At 53.3% G+C, this 21276-nt stretch overlaps 9 protein-coding genes across 9 annotated transcripts; 5 read left to right on the top strand and 4 right to left on the bottom strand.

The window, feature by feature from the left end:
• Window positions 1-116: 116 nt before the first annotated feature.
• On the bottom strand, window positions 117-2966 carry J4E87_007814 (uncharacterized protein; the record flags this gene model as incomplete). The annotated part of the gene is made up of 3 exons (XM_049379407.1): window positions 117-1548; window positions 1596-2378; window positions 2584-2966. The coding sequence occupies 3 exons, from the start codon at window positions 2964-2966 to the stop codon at window positions 117-119; spliced, it is 2598 nt and encodes an 865-aa protein (XP_049230981.1).
• A 1279-nt stretch (window positions 2967-4245) lies between these two features.
• J4E87_007813 (uncharacterized protein) lies at window positions 4246-4775 on the top strand (the record flags this gene model as incomplete). The annotated part of the gene is made up of 3 exons (XM_049379406.1): window positions 4246-4294; window positions 4343-4602; window positions 4653-4775. 3 exons carry the CDS (start codon window positions 4246-4248, stop codon window positions 4773-4775), a joined length of 432 nt encoding a protein of 143 aa, XP_049230980.1.
• A 445-nt stretch (window positions 4776-5220) lies between these two features.
• Window positions 5221-5965, top strand: J4E87_007812 (uncharacterized protein; the record flags this gene model as incomplete). The annotated part of the gene is made up of 4 exons (XM_049379405.1): window positions 5221-5256; window positions 5307-5384; window positions 5435-5650; window positions 5702-5965. 4 exons carry the CDS (start codon window positions 5221-5223, stop codon window positions 5963-5965), a joined length of 594 nt encoding a protein of 197 aa, XP_049230979.1.
• A 994-nt stretch (window positions 5966-6959) lies between these two features.
• On the top strand, window positions 6960-7931 carry J4E87_007811 (uncharacterized protein; the record flags this gene model as incomplete). The annotated part of the gene is made up of 1 exon (XM_049379404.1): window positions 6960-7931. The coding sequence occupies one exon, from the start codon at window positions 6960-6962 to the stop codon at window positions 7929-7931; it is 972 nt and encodes a 323-aa protein (XP_049230978.1).
• Window positions 7932-8699: 768 nt separating this feature from the next.
• On the bottom strand, window positions 8700-9635 carry J4E87_007810 (uncharacterized protein; the record flags this gene model as incomplete). The annotated part of the gene is made up of 1 exon (XM_049379403.1): window positions 8700-9635. One exon carries the CDS (start codon window positions 9633-9635, stop codon window positions 8700-8702), a length of 936 nt encoding a protein of 311 aa, XP_049230977.1.
• Window positions 9636-10210: 575 nt separating this feature from the next.
• J4E87_007809 (uncharacterized protein) lies at window positions 10211-11186 on the top strand (the record flags this gene model as incomplete). Its single annotated transcript, XM_049379402.1, has 3 exons — window positions 10211-10708; window positions 10757-10879; window positions 10932-11186. 3 exons carry the CDS (start codon window positions 10211-10213, stop codon window positions 11184-11186), a joined length of 876 nt encoding a protein of 291 aa, XP_049230976.1.
• Window positions 11187-11538: 352 nt separating this feature from the next.
• On the bottom strand, window positions 11539-15088 carry J4E87_007808 (uncharacterized protein; the record flags this gene model as incomplete). The annotated part of the gene is made up of 5 exons (XM_049379401.1): window positions 11539-12164; window positions 12217-12561; window positions 12611-12826; window positions 12877-14979; window positions 15028-15088. 5 exons carry the CDS (start codon window positions 15086-15088, stop codon window positions 11539-11541), a joined length of 3351 nt encoding a protein of 1116 aa, XP_049230975.1.
• A 2194-nt stretch (window positions 15089-17282) lies between these two features.
• Window positions 17283-18377, top strand: J4E87_007807 (uncharacterized protein; the record flags this gene model as incomplete). The annotated part of the gene is made up of 2 exons (XM_049379400.1): window positions 17283-17385; window positions 17452-18377. 2 exons carry the CDS (start codon window positions 17283-17285, stop codon window positions 18375-18377), a joined length of 1029 nt encoding a protein of 342 aa, XP_049230974.1.
• Window positions 18378-18678: 301 nt separating this feature from the next.
• J4E87_007806 (uncharacterized protein) lies at window positions 18679-19224 on the bottom strand (the record flags this gene model as incomplete). Its single annotated transcript, XM_049379399.1, has 1 exon — window positions 18679-19224. One exon carries the CDS (start codon window positions 19222-19224, stop codon window positions 18679-18681), a length of 546 nt encoding a protein of 181 aa, XP_049230973.1.
• Window positions 19225-21276: the final 2052 nt, after the last annotated feature.

Raw genomic sequence — 21276 nt, 5'->3', positions numbered from 1 at the left:
GACTATACGAATAGTACCGCCATGTACCGGTAAGATAGAACAAAGCAGAAACTTTTGTCAGGTCCTGGAGGAACCTAGGTATAGAAGAGCAGGCTGCGTGTATGAGCATGTGCTCATCATACATCGAATTGGCCTTGGTTGAAGACGTCGTGCTCATTGCTGGGAACGATACCGGACATCCTATCTCCGCGTCCAGCAGGTCGGTCCCAGTTGACTTCGTCCGTCTCATCCTCGTCCATTCGCTCCAGGGCGTCGGTCCTTTGTCTGTCGTTTCCGAATTGCTGCTCCATTGTACTCTGGTCGGTAAAGGTGAAGCCAGCAAAGTTTGCTTGCATAGTCGGTGACAGTGGCGTGGATGCGGGGTTGACTCCGGAGGCCAGGGCCGCCGCGCGGGCGTTCAAAGAGCCAGCACCGTTGAGAGCATTAGTAAACTCGGGGTCGAAGTTGGAAACGTCGAGCTCTCCCTTGAGCTTGGGCTTGAATGGCGGTACCACGTTCTTCTTGCCCAGAGCCTCCCAGTCGATGTCGGCAAAGAAGGGGTGAGCCTTGAGCTCCTCGGCATCGCGTGTGGCACCAAGCCTGTGCTTGGGGTTCCTGTTGAGAAGTCCCTTGACGAAATTCCTACCTTCAGTGCTGAGGGCGTCCCGGGGGAACCTGACCTTTCCGAACGCGATGTTCTTGTACATTTGCTGGGTGTCTTCTGCGTAGAAAGGACTCCATCCACAGCACATCTCGAAGACTAGCACACCGAGCGACCAGAAATCGACCATCTTGGTGTAACCGTGTTCGTCCAGAAGGACCTCGGGTGCGAGGTACTCTGTGGTTCCGCAGAATGTGTTGGTGGTGGCGTTCTCGGTGAGGTTAGCCTTGGACAGACCGAAGTCACAAAGGGCGATGTGGCCATTGGCGTCCAAGAGGATGTTCTCGGGCTTGAGATCGCGATACACGATGTTGTGCTCGTGCAGATGTTGCAGGGCAAGGATAAGCTCTGCAATGTAGAACTTGGCACGACCCTCCTGGAAGCGGCCTTCCCTCTGGAGATGCCAGAAGAGTTCGCCTCCCGACATGTAGTCAGTAACGAAGTATAGATCTGAGGGTGTCTGGAAAGAGAACTTGAGTCCAACGATGAATGCCGAATCAGCCATGGCCGTTCGGACGAGGATGTTGCGTTCTCCCAGTGTGTGTGCCACCTCCTTCTTCTGCACGATGACCTTCTTCGAAAGCACCTTCATGGCGTAGATGCGGCGAGTGTCCCGCTTACGTACTTGGAAGACCTGGCCGAATGTGCCCTTTCCGATGAGCTTGAGAATCTCAAAGTCTTCGGGACCGTAGTGCTTCTTCTCGACCTTTTGGAAGTTGAGCTTCAGGTGAATCTCTCCGGTAACAACACCTCCCTCGCCCTCTCGGGGCTCTAGCGGGAACCAGCCGTCGTATGGCTCGCTGTATTCGACGAGGTTTGGGCAGAAGCGGACGTGGCCGAGGAAAGCCTCGCCGTTGGCGCGGTCGTAAACGGAGACGTCGATTTCGGCATGGTCGCCCACAACGTCACTACGATTGTCAGCATCACCACACGGTGAAGAGAAGGAGCTACTCACAACATGGCTTCGTGCTCCCACTTGGGGCTCGTCACTTCCTCCAGGGAGCCGTTCTCCCTGGGATCTGAGCTGTGGCCGCTGTTGCTGCTCTGTCGGCTCTTCATAGGAATGGCCATTGGAGTGCCCATCTGGCTCTCGGTTCGCTTCATCTGCATGGGCGGTCGCTTCGATTCATCGTGCCTGGGCCCGTCTGAGATGTACTCAGCCCATTGGAACTGGCAGACAACGTAGGGGTCTGTGCTGGGCCGCAGACCCCGTCCCTCGGAGATTGTGACTGAGAGCTTGCCCTTGGGCGCCACTACGGGAGCCGTCTTGCTCTCCTTGGATTCGTCGGACGCATTTGAGGTGCGGGATAGATTCGAGGGCACGGGCTTTGCTTCTTGGGAGCGGGTGCGCGGTGTCTGGGGAGGTGTAGCCTGTTGCAACGGCGCAAAATCGCCTTGCGTTAGCTTCTCCGCTTCACCAGCCAACTGCGAGGTTGAGGGAGTTCGGGAAGAGGCACTGGGGGCGGGGCTGGGCAGCATGCTGGGGTGGGTGGTTGACTCTTGCTCCTTCTCTCGGGGGTCCGAGACCTGAGAAGTGACGGGTGCGGGGGAGGGGTTGACCGTGGAGGAGGACTTCCGCGAGGGCATAAGAGAATCACGAACCTGGCCAAAGTAACTGTGCAGAATACCCGGCAGTCGCTTGTCCGTCGGGTCGGGCTTGGGTGTCGTGGCACCCGGTGGCGTGGAGCTGGTGGAGCCGATCTGGTCGTGTCCGTCTTCGTTGCTGTCGTTGGTGGCTCTGTGCGGCGTTAGCAGTGATGACGAGGGCATCAGGAAAGTGGCGGTGAGTGTGGGAGTATGGGAAGGTGAGAGTGGTGAGAGAAAATGTAGGGAAGGAACGAGGGTGCACGTCGTCAGGACTCTGCACAGCTGCAAGCTAAGCGATGATGTGGTGTGGTGCGTGGCAATGCGGTGCATCACCATGACAGTCAGTATGCGCTTACCGTGTCATGGCCTGTCTAAGCAGGTCGGCGGCGCCAGACGAGGTGCCCGTGGTGTGCTGGGCCATGGTGTTTGATTTTGGGTGCGACTTGGACTGGCGGGTCGAGGGCGCGGTGCCGACGTTGAGCGTGGAGACGGTGGGAACAACACTGCTGCTCTTGTTGCGTAGATGATGGCGGGGTCGAATGGTCCTGGTTGAACTCTCCGAGGCGCGAGAGACTAGTCCGGGACGTTGCTGGCTGGCATCGACAGCGGGGCCTTGGGTGGAAGCAATCTTGACGGTCTCCTTGAGGCTGGCGCGCGACGGGCTGCTGGAGTACGTGTCGCTTTGGGGGGAGGTCGAGAGCGAGCTGTCTGCCGGGTCCGCAGTTGGGCGTGAAGTCATAATAATCACTTGGGTCCTGGCTGGCTGCTCCGAGCGGCCTTAGCCCTAAACAAGCGCACTGCAACGACTGTGCGAAAACTCTGCTCTAGGACTTTAACGGGGCAGGCAGTCCGAGTCCTTCCAGGCTTGAGGCGCGCGGGCTGCGGGCGGTGTACAGCGGTACTGGGTAGACGTGTACTCTGGGACCGTGGGAGCTCTGGGGCGCTGCAGCAGTAGGCGTCGACTCGAGGATGATAGCAGCGTCACCGGCAGGCGAGATAGGCAGGCGCCGTGTAGCTCACTGACTTGACTGTCGCTGGAATTCACTGCGGGCCTTGCTATGTATCAATCCCTCTCAACGCGATTGCATTGCACCATCCCTCGACCTAGCAGCGCCGCCTCCAGTCCCCTAGGCTCCTCCGGTTTTCACCGCCACTGTCATCTGTCTCGGCGAGCAGCATGACCAGGTCAACCAAAACCACACTTCGCGCGGCCATGCATTTGTGTGCGCCAAGCAGGTGCAACGCGCTGACGTAGTGGTCCACTGCCTCTGCTTCTGCCGACATGCCACTGGGCCGGCATCGCCCAAACCGGCCGGGAAGAGATACAGTCCCTGGCTAAGATCTCGGAACGCGACCCAACCACTGCCAATCACCGCCTCCACACGCCCGTCGCCGGTGGAGCACGAATACCCTCACATCAATGCTCAAGCCAGCGCCTGCATCAAGCTCCAAGCCTGTCGTTTGAAGAAAAGCCTCAACGATCCACCCGTGATGCCACTGCGACGTTAGCGACATATGGCCCGATAGCACTGCGATAGCGCCCGCCGCCCTGGATACACTGTCGCTATCGAGCAACACCGGTACCGTGACTGGATGCATGTGAAGGCTGCGGCTGACTCGAGCAAACACAGCCCAGCATGTCCATAGGAAGAACTCTATATCCTTTGTTGCTGGTTGCACCTAGATCTGTTAGTAAGCTGTACGTCTGCTCCTTTTGGAAGATATGACGCGGATAAGATAAAAATGGGGAACGTCGGGGCGCGATTTGGTAGAGACACACATCACTCTTCGCAAACTCGCGTTACCCAGTAAGCCTCGTGCATCATGGCTGTATTTTGGGTGACTGCCGTGGTTACACAGTGAACGCTCGATGATGCCAGATACCTAGGCAAAGGGTCTTCGGCCAAACAGCCGGCCCGTGCCCCGGCCTCTCTGCATTTCTTACTTAGCAGGGCTGCAACCACGCGCAGTACCGAAGCTCAAAGCCAACACCACACGCTGCCGCGCATCCACTCACCATGTCTGACCGCGAATTCGGCGGCAACGACGACCTGTCGCTGCCCAAAGGTCGGCATTTCTAGACTCGCATCCCCCGTAAATGCTAATACGCGCCAGCGACCGTCCAAAAGATTGTCCAAGACATCCTGGCCAGCGAGCCTGGCATGACCTTTGCAAAGGATTCGCGCGACCTCCTAATCGAGTGCTGCGTTGAGTTCATCACCCTCATCTCCTCCGAAGCCAACGAGATCGCCGAAAAGGACGCGAAAAAGACAATAGCCTGCGAACATGTCAAGGCTGCCCTGGAAGAGCTAGATTTTGGCGACTACGTCCCAGCCATTCTCGAGGTGGCGCAAGACTACAAGAAGCAGCAGCAGGTACGTTTGCGACGGCGCATGTGACGCGACCACCAGCTAACGCGGGGCAGAATCGCGAAAAGAAGCAGACCAAGATCGAGCAGAGCGGCATGACCGAGGAGCAGCTCATCGCTGCGCAAGAAGAGCTATTCAAGAACGCAACGAGCAAGTTCAACGCGCCACCCGCGCAGTGATGTCTTCTCTCATGGACGACTTGTACGAATAATGGCTCGAGTTGCACGGCGTTACGTGGGCATTGCGAAGGCGCGAGGCAGGCGTTTGGCTTAGATTAGGGACACATCAAAGGCATTCTGGGTGCGGGCAGGCACATATGCACCATGTTTTCAGCATAGATTTAGGCGTTATTCAAAGGCGATGAAAGCCCATGAGGCTGCGACACGAGATCGAACGTGTCACCAACGACAACCACTGTAGTCCATTTCCTCACTTCTTTTCTTTGTGAATGCGCGCCGAGAACAAGAAGCGCGCCCGTGTTTCACGGCCAATGACGTCGGGGTTGGGCCCACACCCCGCGTGGCCAGTAGCCGCATCCCACCACAGCGCTGCCCACTACCGCCTATCTCCCGAACCACTACCCATAGCACAGCTCCACAAACCATACCCTCCGAACTATACGCCATGTCGGGTCTCGAGAATGCGCTTTTTAACCTCAAGGTCAGTCACTGTGTGCTGGCGCTGACTAACCATACGCTGACCCCCCTCAGTTCACGGCCAAGTCGCTGAACAGGCAGGCGCTCAAAGCTGGCAAGGAGGAGCAGGCTGAGAAGACCAAGCTGGAAAAGGTTGGTATCATGTCTTTTCAGCGCAAGAACGCGTAGTAACACCATCTCAGGCTATGAAGCAGGGCCACAACGACATCGCCCGCATATACGCCGGAAACGCCATCCGCAAGCAGAATGAGAAGCTCAACCTGCTACAACTCGCCTCGCGCGTCGATGCCGTCGCAGGCCGCGTACAAACCGCCGTCACGATGCGACAGATTACAGGCAACATGATGAAGGTCAACCGCAGTCTAGACGTGGCTATGAAGTCTATGAGTCCTGAGAGGGTATGCGACATCCACAGCTATTGGGATCAGGACAGCGCTGACAACACCTAGATTGCCTCCGTCATGGTCGATTTCGAAAAGCAGTTCGAGAACGTAGACTCCGCCACCGAACTTTACCAGGATATCACCTCCTCCGCCACCGCAGTCGGCACACCACAAGAGGATGTAGACCGTCTGATGGCGCAGGCGGCAGACAAGGCAGGCGTAGATCTACAACAAGATCTCCAAGAAGCCACACCGGCAAAGACGAAGGTTGGGCCCACTGAGCAAGAAGAAGAGGCATTTACCGAGAGGCTGCGTGCCCTGAGGAATTGAGATACAGACAACAGTCCCTTGCGGGGTTCCTAGGGTGTATTGGAGTTTAGGCGCATCACATGCAAGCGAATTGTTGGGAAGACTAAGATAGCTTTCGAAGCGAATACTATGTTCATGACTACCACACTAGTCAAGGGTCAGACCGACCTTCGCATGCGCATCACCTGGTCGCTCTATTACAGCTATCTCACACCGCCTCCACTCCTCACCCCATCTCCGCATTCCCAGTACACATCACCGGTCGCTAGTTGACGCCATCAACTAGATACTTACGACATCGGTATTCTTCGGAAACTGGCTTCGGCTAAGTTGCTCGTCTCGCAGCCGCGATAGCCTACCGACCCGGGAGACAGAAACAGCATGAGTCGTGAGTTGCTTGTTGAGTAGGCATGCCCTGGTTGCAAAAAGGAAGTTATCATGACTTGTCCGATAAATTTTGACAAATGAATTCTGCCCTTCAGTTATCAGTTCCTCAAGAACTTTCCGTCATCACGTACTCAGACTGTGCACCTAGCGAGAGAGCAAGTGTTGTGTCCCAACCCACCATACCCCGGATCGTCAGTCGTGGCCAGCTCCCCACGCTGGACCCTGCATTTAATTCCTCATGCCATGCAGTAAACACCCACATGTCTCAGCCGATGCTACCCATCGTGAACATGGCTATGAGCGACGAACGATGCAGGGCCCGATGACGTGCACCAATCAATGCGCGTGATACCCGTTCGGCGGCTCTTGCTCCGACGTCGGTGTTTGTTCGCCGGCGAACTTTCAGGTAAACTCCGATATCTTCGTCAGCGGCTGGTATCAAATCCCTCAACAACAGCCTGTCCTGTGTTGACACTTACGACACCTCTGTCGCCCTGGTCCAAATCGCGGGCAAACTGCCGAAAGAGTCGTAAAGCGTGAAGCGCCCGCGAACACAGCACCGTCAAAAGTCCAAGCATTCCATGCAGCACACAAAGAGAGAGTTTATCAGTCACCGGAGGAAGCTGCAATGGGGGAAGAACAAGCCAGCGGTATGAAACCGCACACAGCCAACGAGCACAGAGACCAAACAACCGTACCCAAAGTCGCAACACCCTCCATCGCGATCCCCAAGCCAAACCTACCGCTCCCCACGATGCGCAAACCCAGCACCTCGAACGAAACATCCCACGAATGGAACACGTCCAAACTCGGTCTACGCATCGGCGTCGACGCCCTCTCCGCCGGCTCCGCAGGCATACTCGTCGCACCCATCATAACCATGATCGACAAAGGCATAATCGAAAATGCCAGCGGGCGTAACAGTCTCGGCGAGAGTCTGAAAAAGAGCGCAATCGAACTCCTCGCGAAACCGCACCGCTTCCTCGGCAGCAAACCCTTCGTCCTCATCTTCAGTCTATACTTCGGTACATACTTTACCGCCAACAGCATCGACACGGCGTCCGCGACGGTTAAGCCCACGCAAGGTTTACAAGAGCAAACGAGCGGTACAAGCAAGTTCCTCGCTACAAGCACAACAAATTTGGCACTGTGTCTGTATAAAGACAATCAGTTCACCCGGCTCTTCGCTGCACCAGGGAGTTCGCCTCGGCCTGTTCCTCTGCCCACATTCGCGCTATTCACCGTCCGCGACTGCCTTACTATTTTCGCTTCGTTCAACTTGCCACCGCTGCTTGCGCCCAAGGTAGACGAGCGCATGGGCACGGAGGTCAAGAAATATGTTGGTGCGCTGAGTGTTGCGCAATTTGTTACGCCTGCTGCTGTGCAGCTTGTGAGCACGCCGTTGCATTTACTCGGATTGGATTTGTACAATAGGCCTGATGCTAGGGTTGGTGGTGTGGATGGCAGGGCAGGAAGGGTGCTGAGGGATTGGGCGAAGAGTGCTGCGGCGAGGATTTGTAGGATTGTGCCGGCGTTTGGAGTGGGAGGGGTGGTCAACACTAAGGTTAGGAAGAATATGATGGGTAGGCTCGAGGGGTAGGGAGGATCAGGGTGCTGCACGAAGAGTTGGAAACAAATCGTCTTGAGCATTATGTGGCGTTAGGGGTTGGTACGGAAAACTCTCATCTCATCTCACAGCAACAGCATGGCATGGCGTTAGGTGCGTTTTAACGGCGAATGAACGCAGGCAACAATGAAGCACTTTATGAAGTTCCAACCTTTGCGCGCTTCTCGCGTCCCATCCGTCCCTCATCTCTTACCTTTCTCGTCATCCATCGCTTTGGCCGAAGCAAACCATTTATGCTGCACTAAACACTGCATCTCCGTCAACATCTTCCATGCTCACACTCCGCCATATCTCACGGAATAAGATCGCATTAGTCCATGACTCCTGTCCCCCGTGACATCATCGTCGATCCAAAAGCTCAGATCACAGATCTCGACCGTTAGGCCCACAGGCCTATTCATGGCATATCCGACTGCATGGTGCATGTCAAATCTCGGTTCCTGAACATTGCGTGCTCGCACGGACGCCTGGGTGAAACGGACCACGCGATTGTTCATGGGAATTTAACCGTTGGGTTTCCCAATACTTGGCGATGGCTGGTGCTAGTTTTGCTTTATGTATGCAGAGCGGGATGAGAAAGGCGTGCGTGCATAGGAAAAGCAAAGACGCGATTGGGAGAGATTGATGTGGGAGAATCACTAGATGGGTATGCATGGAAAGCACAGCAGCACAAGAGTTCAGACATTACATATTCCATTCGCAAAACACTCTGAATAAATGTGCTAGTGGGTATCAAAAGACCTACGCCTTCTCATTCCCAATACTCGCGCTCCCACCCCCTCTCGCCTCAGCCAAAAGTTGCGTACCAACGACCTCTCCATTGCTCTTACTCTTGAACACACCAGAAATAGAGTACAGACCCATAAAAGGCTCGTACACATACTCCTCCTCCCAGGCCTCCTCGCCCTTGTAGGTCACACTCTCGTTGAACCCGTTGAATCTCATGCTCTTGAGGTAATCGCCCACAACATTAGTCGAGGAGACGGTACCAGAGTTATCAAGGATTTGCTCTACGATATCGCCGTTTTGGGCCAGGACACGGCGTTTGTTGGTGTTGCCTTCGAAGTTGTTGATGGAGTAAAGGATATTGTTGCGGAGATCCCATTGGTGGAAGTCGAGGTCGCGTTTGGCTTTGGCTTGCGCGGAGGTGTCATTACCGCCTCCAGTAAGGCCACCGGCGACGTCGCCAACGAGACCAGCAGTGTCGTTGATGATGGAGCCAAGGCCGTTTCCGAGCTCGGCGATCACGGGGTTCAGATCGATGCTGTCGAGGACGTCGCTGACCATGTTGACGAGATTACCCAGACGGGCTTCGAGGTAGACTTTTGCTGTTACGTTTTGAATTAGGAGGGTGACTTTGTCGATGGATAGGTCTACTCCGGCGTTGAACTGCAGCAACTGGAGGACCTGGGCGTCGAGGTTGATCTTTGCGGTCAGGTTGTCGACGCCGATGAAGATCTCGCCGACATGGACGGACGCGTTGAGAAGAACGTCTGGGACCGGGCTCAAGGCGGAGATGTTGGATGAAGATGTGATTTCTGTTTCGTAGAGGACGGCGGCTGGGTCGCCATCATCTCGCACATCGAGCTTGTAGCCACTGTAGCCATCGGATGCAGATTGGCAGACAGCGAGGAAAGGCAGCGAAAGGAGTGTGATGGTAGGAAGTATCGACAACATCTTGACTGGTACTGAAAGAGAGACTGGCCGAAAGCTGACGTGCTGCTAAACAAAGAGCGAAGGACAGGAAGCAACAACTCAATGGATGTCGTCAATCGACAAGAAAGACGGGCGGGCGCAACGGTTAACACTACCATCGGGTGGAGTAGTAGTGAGTTGCTTACAAGGATCATGTGCATAGCACCATCTTCCATTACCCGTCATCCACCTACGCTAGCAAGAAAAACGGAAATTAAGGAGATCCATTCCCACACCTGCGATTCGATAGAAAATCCAGAAAACCGGCAGTTCGTATGCGGAATCAGGATTTCTACATGTTCATGCCTTAGCACTGCTCCAGATGGTGCGATCCAGCCTTGTAGGAACCCCTGCGCGGCTGCATAGGGGGCTTTACCCGAAATTACCATTATGGGAATCCTTGCAATACTCCATGTGCATGATTGCCGTGCCCGCTGATTTGCAACGGGATTCCTTCGCTATAACCGGTACGTGGGTCGTGGTTTGCTGATACTTGTACGGCTGTCTCGCTCGTTACTATTGCCGTTGTTGTTGCTGTCGTCGCCGCTCACGCCAACATGTCGTTCTCTATCCGCCTACTGCTCATCAGCATTTTCCTTACTTTCGCTACACTCATTTCTGCGCAATCGGAATCTGGAGCTCCTTCGACCCCGGCACCTACAAGCAGCACCCCGCCGCAAGGCAACGGAACTACTACCAGACCGCCAGAGGTTGCGCCTACTGGATCGTCGCCTCCGGATGTGCTTCTCCGCGTCCCCGAACTGCACGTTGGAAGGATCGAACTAGGTGTCGAGAAGCTTCAGGCAGATCTTAACCTCAACGCCAAGGTCGCCGGTCTCGTTCAGATCAATGCTGGTGTCCAGGTCGCCGTGGAGAAGGTCAACATCACTATTGCTGATGTAGATGTTGAACTCGAGTTGATTGTACGATTGGGCAACCTGGTCTCTATCGTTGAGCGTGTCTTTGACTCTTTGGACCTGAACCCTCTCCTGATCGGTTTGATCGGAAACGTCACCAACTTGGTCGGAGAAGTGATCGGTGCAGTCGACGGCCTTGTACGTATCCGAATGGCTCAATGTCAGAAACCAACTAACAGCATATAGCTTGGATCGATTACGCAAAACGGAAAGACTCTCAACTTCTTGGTCGACAACCTCGGTAACATCGTCCAAGAGGTCGTAGGAAGCGGCGGAGACGCCCTTCAGCAGATTGTCGGAAACTTCAAGGTAAGCAGCTTCATATACCGTGATAGATATCGACCACTAACCCGTCGCGCAGCTCAACATGACCGAAGTCGCTGGAAGCGCAAAGCAGGTTGGCCAGGGAATGACACAGAAGACCTTCAACTACGAGCCTCTCAACGCGCTCGTCGACATCGTGACCAACACCGCTGGTCAAGTCGTATCCGCGGTCGTCCAGAAGAAGAATGGTGGTGGTGGTGGCAGTGGCGGCGGCTTATCGTCAACAGCTTCGGCTTCCGGTACTCCCATGCCAGTTAGCCTGCCTGTCGCCTCAGCTACTAGCTCTGCGTAGGCGTATATAGCGTCGCGATAATGGCATAATCTAATGCATTCTGAATATCGTTCATACGGGGTGTGATGTGATGGGTGGTTGTACAATGTAGATGATGCACTGGAGGTGCGCGAGCGGCGAGATGCCTCGGCAGGCGGGAGAGATGACGTGGGACGCTAGGACCACGCCCCAAGCACACAAGCCCCGACGCGCATAGGCATATCCTCCTTTCATCGACATCATTGCGCAAGACCATACATCGATCGTTCATTCTATTCATGAGGTGCGACATGTAATGCGAAGAAAACCAACTGACATTAAGGGAGTCATGATACAAAAGAGTGTCCAGAGTTGAGTCCCATCTCCCAGCCTACTAATCACTATCAGAGTCATCGTCGTCCTCACTCTCGCCACCTGAGCTTGAGTCGCTTCGCTTCTTCGATTTGGAGGGCTTCTTCTTCTTCTTTTTCTTCTTCGCATCATCGTCATCCTCACTCTCACTCTCTGAAGAGTCCGAGTCGCTTTCCTTCTTCGACTTAGACTGCTTATTCTTCTTCTTGTTCTTTCTTACTTTCTCTTCCTCCTTCTTCTGCTCTTTCCTCAGTCCTTCCCTATCAGCTTTGGCCTCATAAGTTGAACCCATCGTTTCAGTCATGTAGGTATCAAACTCTCTAGCGGTGCTCGCAATCTTTTCGAATTCCACTCTTCCCACACTGATCTCGACATCCTTACCGTTATCGTAGCCTGCACCACCCTTTTGGGTTCTGGCGCGGAACTCAGCCATGGCAACTGCGGTGTGGAAGGCGTTACGGATCTGACGTCCATTCCAGCGTGCCCGCTTGCTGTCTTTGCTGTCCTTCCAGTGCTTCTTGGCAAACTTGATGATCTCGTCTCCATTGATAGTGACATGGCTACGGCCGCTGCTCTTAAGCACATGCACGGTCTGATTAATGAAGGTCTGCCACACTGCGAGTGTCGTTTTCTTGTCGAAGTCCGGGTCTAGGGCACCAGCATTAGAGTAAGCATCGTGGCAGATTGGACACAAACTTACAGAACAGCGAGATGTGCACCCGAGATGTGAAAGCCTCGTCAAATGTCCCCACCCGATTAGTGGTCAGAAAGAGTAGACCTTTGTAGTACTCTAACATGCGGAGGAACACCGACACGATACTGTTGCGCTGAAGGTCCTCCATTTTTCTTCTAGCAAGAAAGACATCGGCTTCGTCTAGCAGCATCACGCAATCCCAGCGGCTAGCGAGGGTGAAATGCTTCTTCAAATTCTTCTCGACGTCTTCTGCCGTGCTTCCGAGGTCGCCGCAAGTGATAGGATAGAGCGGCTTCTCCATCAGATCAGCAATGCACTCGGCTGTGCATGTTTTACCGACGCCAGGAGCACCTGAAGCTGGTCAATAATGACGCTGAAAATCTTGAGAAAAAGCATTTACCGTGAAGAAGGATGATGAGGCCTTGTCCTTTGCCCCGAACCAGATCCATGTCATTCTCCATGCTTCCGGTTGTAGCTTGCGATACTCTCTTCCGAAAGTGCTCACGGACTTGCGACTCAAGGATACTTTTGTGGTCGTCAGATAAGACGAGCTTGTCAAATCCTCCGCCCTTCTCACTCTCCGGTAGTGCTTGAAGATCCTGCACATTTACTTGCACTGCTAGTTGTCAGCACGAATCTGCTACTCATGATGTATCGAATACTCACCCCACTCCCGCGAACGCAGCTTGTAAGCGAAGACGCGGTAATGACAGATACTGAAGTCGGACGGGTCTACAAGACCGGCACTTGACGCGCCTGATAGCGGGTTGAACACCGGCTTCTCATTAACGTACTCCTGGTACGTTTCCAAATCCGTCGTTTGATCGTGCACGACTGGACTGCGATGATAGCAGGAAACGCATGAGTAGCTACATTCCTTTCCTTGTCGGCAATCGCTGGTCTCTGACAGATCAAGCTCTTCAGGCTCCAGGAACGAAGGGATATCGCTAGGGTTGGTGCCAAAATACCCTTTCATGTCAACGATGACTTTGTCGTTGAGCTCCTCACGGGTCACGAGTTCGAGACCCTTGCAATCCACGTATGGCGCAATAGAAGCGGAGACTGTTTCAACGAAACGCTTACCCCGTTCTTTCAGCATGTCAGCTACTCCAGCAGCATACTCCATGGGGATGACATCGAGGTCCGAGATGTTTCGCTCTCCATGATAGGGAGCAATGACTATTCGTCGCCGAACAGGTACCAGCCTAGAACCGTTGAAATCCAAGTAGTACGTATAAATACAGAATGGATTGGTGCCGTTTATGGGCTCGATTTTGTCCGTCGAGGTAAGCAAGTGGACAGGAGATTGGAAGACAGGAGCCGGGAGTTTTGGCATAATGACTCTTCTGCCACCAGCTGTCATGAGAACTCTCATGCCCAATCGACCTTTAGTCTCTGTTCCATCTAGATTCGTCGATCGCTTTGTGACCACGAGATCTCCAGTGTGAAATAGGTGCCACAGGTCACAGAACCGGACCTTTTTTGCCTTACGCTCCCGAAATTCCATATGGCCAGGCAGTAGGTAATTATCGAACAGGTCCCTGATACTTTTGAAAGATTTCTCGACTTCAGAGAGAGTTGGCCATCCGTCCATGTACTCCCCCTCGCACCCGTTAGCCACGTCGTAAAGCTCGAGCTCTTTCAAGACAGTGTCCCACTCCTCTTCTGAGATAGCATCAGGAGCAGAGGCCTCTTCAGTCACTGCATTATCTCCTGCCTTCTCTCCGGTCTCCTCCAGAGCCTTGTCATGAGCGTCATCTGTGACTTGAATAGCTTCGTTTGGCTGGACTGCTTCGGCGCTTTCGTCTAGATCTATGACACAACTCGCCGGTCCTGCGTCTTTTTCTGCACGGCGATCGACTATCCTAGTCAGTGCAGTAACGACTTCCGACATGATGTTTAGTATCTCTTCCCTGTTCTGGAGTAGAGGCTTGAAGGGTCGTAGCATCATAATGTCCGTGTCTGTACCGTCGCCTGTGAGAAACTTCCGGAACAGGTGTGTGATTGACCTTTCCTCGATGAGGATTAGACTTGGAAAGTGTTTGTTCTTGACCTTGACCATTTCCTCCGCAAGTCTGCGCTCATCATTGGATGCCGAAGAGCGTTCCAAGATTGGGTCAGATGCAATCCTCCCATCATCCATGTCGTTGTCCTCCAAGCTTTTAGATTGCTTTTTCCGTCGTAAAAACCTGTCAGATTTCTGTGCTTCTGGTTCTCCAACAAAGACATCGATTTGGTGGACTCTACGAGTTTCGGAGTCATGCTTCAGTCCCTTCGAGAGGTGGAATTTCAGCTCGGGCTCCAACAGTTGCCTCTTCGCTTTGACCTCTGGAGATGGTGGACGAGATATCTCCTCGCCTCCCAATAGCCTGCGTAGCTTCTTCTCGAAGAGCTCTGTTCCCTCTTCCAGAAGCGTGAGTCTCTCTTCCAAGATCTTGTTATATTGGTTCACCTGCTTTACGCGTCTCGGCGCAAGCTTGATGCGCGATTTCATTACCTCGCGCCTGCGGACCCACATATCCGTCTCTGAGTCGGGATCAGTACCACTTTCCTCATCGATCTCCGGCTCAGAAGCATCAGATGCGTCCATTTGGCTGCCAGCGCGGTCTGTCCCCGGCTCGATACTGGGGGGACGTGACCCAGTAGCTCTTATTTCTGGCACCGGTAACGCGGAGACCTCGGTGATATTGGTAGGTACTGGATCGCTCTTGGAACTGTCTGGCTCGCGCGGAAGCGTCGCAGTGGCCTCTTCCGATGCCGAATCTACATCTACCACGTTATCAGTAACTTCCAAGATTCAGTAGCGGTGCGACGTACTAGGAGTATTGCGCTCATGGCTCATGGAGAGCGCAATCCCGGAATCTTCTGAACCAGACATAGTAGCGTTGGCACTCTCGCTAGATTTGCGCTCGTTTCTACCATCTATTAGTTAGGTCCCCTGGGTATAATGCGTGATCTCCAACGCGGAAGGTCATAAAGCGCGACAGTATCTAGGGCAAGCTTACCTCGCCGAACATGCGTCCACTTGAAATACCTTACAAACAACTTGATTGCGGCTCAACGAAAGTGTACAGGATACGCATGAGGGATATCCATCCTAATCCTTCACACTCACCCCGATATGTACGCATGGCTGTATTCCAGGTCATTGATTGATGCGATTACTTTTAGAAGATGGGGTCCAGAAGGCGGCATGCACTTGCGACCTGCATGGACCCTCCTAGGTTTGGTCCAATCAAGGGTGGTCGAGCTGACACCTACCTATCTTGGTCGGCCCCCAAAAACCACTGACCGATTATAAATCCTTCGATTTTGCGACAGCCTTGGGCTCCAAAAGATGCGTAAAACAGCGGGAGTCCCGCATAAGTTGTCAGGGCACAAACAGTCAGTCGATGGGAGGCGCCTCAATGTGCCTTAGCAAATTCCGGGCAAACTTCGAAGATTCGCTTAACCACGCAAAATAGGCGTCTTAAACAACCAGGCTGAAGTCCAGCCGGCTCGTAATACTCAGCTTATCTCGACGTATGCGGCAGCATGCACTGATGATACGTGCCGGTTTGCAGGGTACCAGGGTGTTAGCGGGTGGGTACTGCCGCCGCACTCGCGCTTTGGCGCTTCCGAGATCGTGTGCGTTCACACCTAGGCAGTCACAGAACTTGCAGTTGGCCGCAACGTATCCATGGATTACTCACCATATCTATTACGAGATCAGGTAGAATCAGGGCGTCCGGCATCGACAACGCGGAGCTACGTGCCTACCGCATAGTCAGCACATCGAATGCAGGCAGCCTGAGCTGAACACAGTCACCGGAAATACCTAATTGAAGCGAGCTGCAAGGCTATGGGTGCGTCACGTTCTCGTTCCATTGGTAATACGCTCATGCATGTCAGCTTTGAAGCCTTCAGCCTTGTCCAAAAATCAAGGCATCTGCCGGTCGCCATTTCCGGATGTTTGGAAGCGCTCTTCGAGTTATCGTAGCATTTTGCGATCGGTTCAGTTGCGCTCCTGTTGACCCTACGTCGAGGATCTTCTGTGCTGTAGGTTTTGCGCTACTTCGAAGGAACTATGTCCGCCCACCAACCGATCGAAGTCGGTTTTCCCTGTCCATCCGCACAGCCCATATCAGTTGACTATATCGAGAATCGACATACGGAATTTCGGGATGAGCACGGCGAGCTACCATTCAGGTTTGACGCGAGCCGTCAAAAGTTCGTAGCTCGCTCGGTCGCGTGGGATGCAGCACCCTCAACTAGTGACGAGGAATTGAGAGACAGCAAATTGCGGGTAGTTGCAACCACGAAGAGCTTCTCCAATGCTCTCTCGGCATTGAAAGAGAAGAAATCTAAGGAGAAGAAGATAGCAAGCTTCGATCTCGACTCTTACCACGACTGGAAAGAGATCACTGGGCTCATACAGGTGGTCGTGAAAGAGTACCACAGCAACGACACGACATGGGACCGAATTCGCAGTGGATTTCGGACCGTTGGAGACAACGCGAAATCTATGCAGGCTTTTATAGGCCTATTACCTGACGGGGAGTACAAAACTCTGTGCGGAGGCCTGACATTGATCTTGACTGTTTGTGATGCCAATCACATATGTGACTCCATAGACTGACAGATATGGTAGGCCATGACGGAACATTCTCAAGTCCGCGAGAGAATGGCAGATCTGCTGCAAGAGGTTCCCGAAGTCGTCAATAAGTGCGAGCAGTATCAGACACTCTACCCTGGGCGCAATACCATACAGCTGTGCGTCAACGATATCTACACCAATCTTCTTATAGCTCTGGAGAAGATAATCGACTGGTATAAGCAGTCTTCCTGGAGTAAGTCAACTCTGCCAATACCACCAACTATAAGTCTAGAGCGCACGTCCCGTACTGATTCGCATAGAACACGCCAAAGACAGTCTTTTGAGGAACAGTAACTACGGGAAATGGATCGATAAGTGTGTTGATAACATCCGGCAGTCTAGGAGTCGCTTCACGGAGGAAACCCAGTTGTACCTAGCTTGGTCTCAAAAAGCCACACTCTCAACAGCGCTCGAGCTCAATTCTCGATCCCATGAAATGAACGAAAACATATACCGCGTCGACGAACATGTTGGACAAGTCAGCGATGGCATTAACGCTCTCAAGGATCATTTCGATGACGTGATCAAGAATGCTAAGTGTGAGCCACAAGTCTTCCTGGTTGCATTGGCGTGCGGCTGACATCAAGAAGGGAACAGTGACATAGACAATCTCAAGGAAGAACTGAAACGGGAACGATTGAGCTTAGAGAACTACAGTAAGTTTGAACGTATTTCTCCATCGCCGCGAACTGACCCGCGCTTAGAGCGAAGGATAAGCGAGCTCGAGGAGCGAGTCGCAAAGACGGCGCTTACTCCGAAGGATCTTATGAAAGAGCTGGACCTGGACCGATCTGAGCATACACATGTACCAGAGGTCTCCACGGTACTCAAGGACGGGCTGAACAGTCCAACAAAGTACCAGAATCGCGCAGGCTGGGTAGGAAACACCACCGAATTCCGAAATTGGCTAGGCGGGCGAGACAAGTCTCAAATACTGTGCATTCAAGGCCATGGCGAGTTCGAGAAGACTTCTCCGCTGAGCTTCCTCATCGCGCTTCTCTACGAGAAACTGGAAAGGACGCCGCGCACACTCGTTCTCCCATTCTTCTGTGGACTCAGCAGAGTGCGCTCTGGACCAGTAATTATGCTACGGGCATTCTTTATCCAACTGCTCGCTGCATGCAATGCACACGGAGCAACGGACGAGGAAGGACTCCCTCTACTTTCTTTTTTGGGCCACGATGACGTGGCGAACATGGAAGACATGTGCTTGGAAACATATCAAAATGCAGTAGTACAGCTGTTACGCGAGTTGCGGAGGGAGCATAAAGCGATTTTCATCCTCATCGACGCCGTCGACTTCTACGACTCAGACTGGGGGGACGAGATGGATGATTTCATGAAGAACATGAGAAAGCTGGTGAGATCATCCAACAAGGCAGCGGACGGAACGTCGGGTGGTGTTCTAAGGGTTCTCGTAACGGCGTCAACATGGTCGAAGCGGTTTTCGACTCCCAAGAAGCCGATGGTCCTGCTTGATCTGCCCGAGCATCTGGATGGGTCGATGGACGGGTTCGAGAGGTTTACGTAGATAGGCAATTTGTGTAGTTTTGCGCGATGCTAATCGCAACCTCTTTTCGTGCCGTGAGCCTCATTTACTCCCACTGTTCCTCGTTAGTTCTTACTGATCTCTTCTTAAATTTGCAGGCTACACTGACCTTAACACTCATAACCGTGTTGCATGTGGACGCACACTGCCCCGTCGCATACATAGGGAGCGGTAGCACCTCGACAACTTCCTCGGAAGCGCTCGTCTGTCCAAGCAGCGCTCGATGTCGGTGTGATAATGCGTATGGCTTTACAGGTTGAGAAGCCGGGTAAAGACTTATCCTTCACCCTCCATCCGTCTCAACCACCCCATAGATATGCGGCATCTTGTCTCTCTTGTTCGCGTTCAACCATTCGCAGGTCGTTTCCCAATCTGCTTCCAACTCGTCCTCATCAAGAGAGAGCGGATAGGCTTCCTCATATGGTAGGGTTTTGTCTTTCTTTAGTTGAATTCTCATAGTGGTTCGATCGAGTATGTCCTTGCGCTGTTTTGCAGCCTGTTGCTGGAAGGCTTGGTAGAAGTCTTCGCCGTACTCATTGAGATCTAGCCATACGTTCAGAGTAGTCGCGTCCCATACAACACTCAATCTGATCCTATCAGTAGCTTTCTTAGGATCGGCATTTTGAACAGGCGCGCCAGGGCCAACATTTGGTCGAAGAGGATGTGGATGCGCAATATGCGCATCTAGGATTGTAGGCGCCGGTGAAGACTGCTGGCCTTCCATATTTCTTGCGTAAGATTGCTGCCGGGAGATGAGTGGCTCTCCCACATGATGTGGGTCGTATCGGTCGTCTTGGCGGTGGATGGAACTTGCGCCGTCATAGGTCATTGCCGAACGATGATAAGATGCTGGAGGTGGTGTCGGGGCAAGGGGACGGAAATCCTGCTTGTAGTTCTGGAAAGTTGAAGGCTGCCGAGCTGGTGACTGAGGGACGATAGTAGGTGTGTATTCTAGCAAAAGCGCACATCTAGTCAGCCAAAGCGCATAACTCACTTATCGCTACACTGTATACACACCTGCAATCTCTTGACCCGAATCGTCGTAGCCAAGAAGGATGTCTATGTCAAGCTTGTCTTTTGGTATCACGTAAAACAAAGTTTCGTGTGTGGAGTTGGAATGAGGTTGGCGCCATGTAAGCTCAATGGCGCATGAAACTGGTTCCAGTCGAAGTTCTCCGGTCACGCGATCTGGCACTTCGACGTGGGTCAAATCGGCCTGACTTATATTGAAGGAGTCTTCGAGGTGACGTCTGCCCACAACGTCTCCGCGTATCACGCTGTGCTTGATCGACGCTGGTCTCATTCGGACCTTCTGGTCTACGACCTTAGTTCCGATGAGAGTAGGAAGTAAAATATACTCTCCCGCGCTGATCTCGTCCCTGGTAGAGTGAGATGCTACTGATGATGCTGTAGCAGGAGGGCTTATCGGATATGATGTCGAAGGAAAGCGGCGTGGCGGTCCCTGGCGGGGAGGCGGAGTTCCAGTGTGTTGCGATCCATGTGAAGAGGGCGGAACACGTGGTGGGAATGTGACATTGATGTTGTTCCCGACAGGTAAGGGAGACTCGTTGTGCTTTGGTGGTATCAGGGATGCGAGTACTTCATGGAGGGTTTCCTTTTGTTCCTCACAGCACCTAGCAAGGATCTCTACGGCCTGCTCTGGAAAATGGTCGACCAGCCGCGCGACACAATCACGTATACGATAGCGGTCCATGATGTGCAGTCGAGACGATCGGGCTGCATCTAGGTGGGGCGTACTGATGTCGCACGGACGAAGTTTGGGACGCTGCGGAAAGCAGCGCTAGCTAAGGCGCAATCGTCCATTGTCGCTCATGGTTGCCGTGGCGTGAGGAGGTAAGGAATTGATGATCCTGCGAAGCGCACTGCGTGTAGCACGAGTCTCGCGGCAAGGCAGAAGGTGATGCGCGCGCAGGCCGAAGATTTGCACAGGAACCAAGAAGCGCTTATCGTTTCATCGGGATCCAGGGTCATGATTCGCTTGAAAATACGCTTTGCCGTTGCGAGTTGACCGGAGCTGCACGTCGATACAGGGCTGTGAGAACATCATCCAGCAACCTTGAGGCAGCCGTATGCAGCCTGCAGCACACCGGTCAAGGCTTTTTCGTACCCCGCTCGGCTGGCCAGAGGCTTGTCCCAATCACAGCTCCACAGCCTTCCTTCATCGTATGTGCTGAGGCATCCGAGTGTGGTCAATTCCATAGGTAGCGTCCTCATAGCCGATGTTATCCAGCGAACATTGAGGGCGCCGTCGAACATGTCGCAAATGTCTACTGCTAATCGTACGTCGAAGGAAGTCCAAATCATGACGGGAGTAGCGTCTGTCAGCCGGAATATCGCCAGCGGTAATGCTCTTCAAATCAATGGCACCGTGGCAGACAACGTCTACAATTTCAGCATGTAAGTCGAACTCCGCTACAATGGACTGAGCACGCTCCTGACAATTCCAAGCAATACTTTAGTCGTAAATTATCAGTATGGCTGGGATCCGAAGATCGTTCACCCTGTCAGCCAATCAGCATTACCGAGTAGATGCATAGCGATGACGGACGTACGCAAGGTGTTGAAGAGTTCAGCTCCGTCGAAGGTGTCCGCAACGTTCACTGCACAACTCCCAGTAAGAGCACCCAGCGTGACCATTTGGAAGGTGGCGGCTGACGACGACTAGATACGCGCTTCGGGTCGGTCTGTCCACCAAGGACAAAACTTGATCCTCAAGCCTAGCAAGAATGACAGTCGGCACCCAGTCTTCGCCATGTTTCGACCCGATTTCCCAAACAATTACATCGCGGAGAGGATCGTGCGTCGGCTGAGCCTCGTAGTATACAGGAGTTCTTCGTTCACGGTAGAAGCTGGCTCAGAC

The sequence above is a fragment of the Alternaria ethzedia genome (assembly GCF_023757985.1).
Source record: "Alternaria ethzedia strain BMP 0044 chromosome Unknown scaffold_22, whole genome shotgun sequence".
NCBI classification, from domain to species: domain Eukaryota; kingdom Fungi; phylum Ascomycota; class Dothideomycetes; order Pleosporales; family Pleosporaceae; genus Alternaria; species Alternaria ethzedia.
This window is presented reverse-complemented; position numbering and strand designations above follow the sequence as displayed.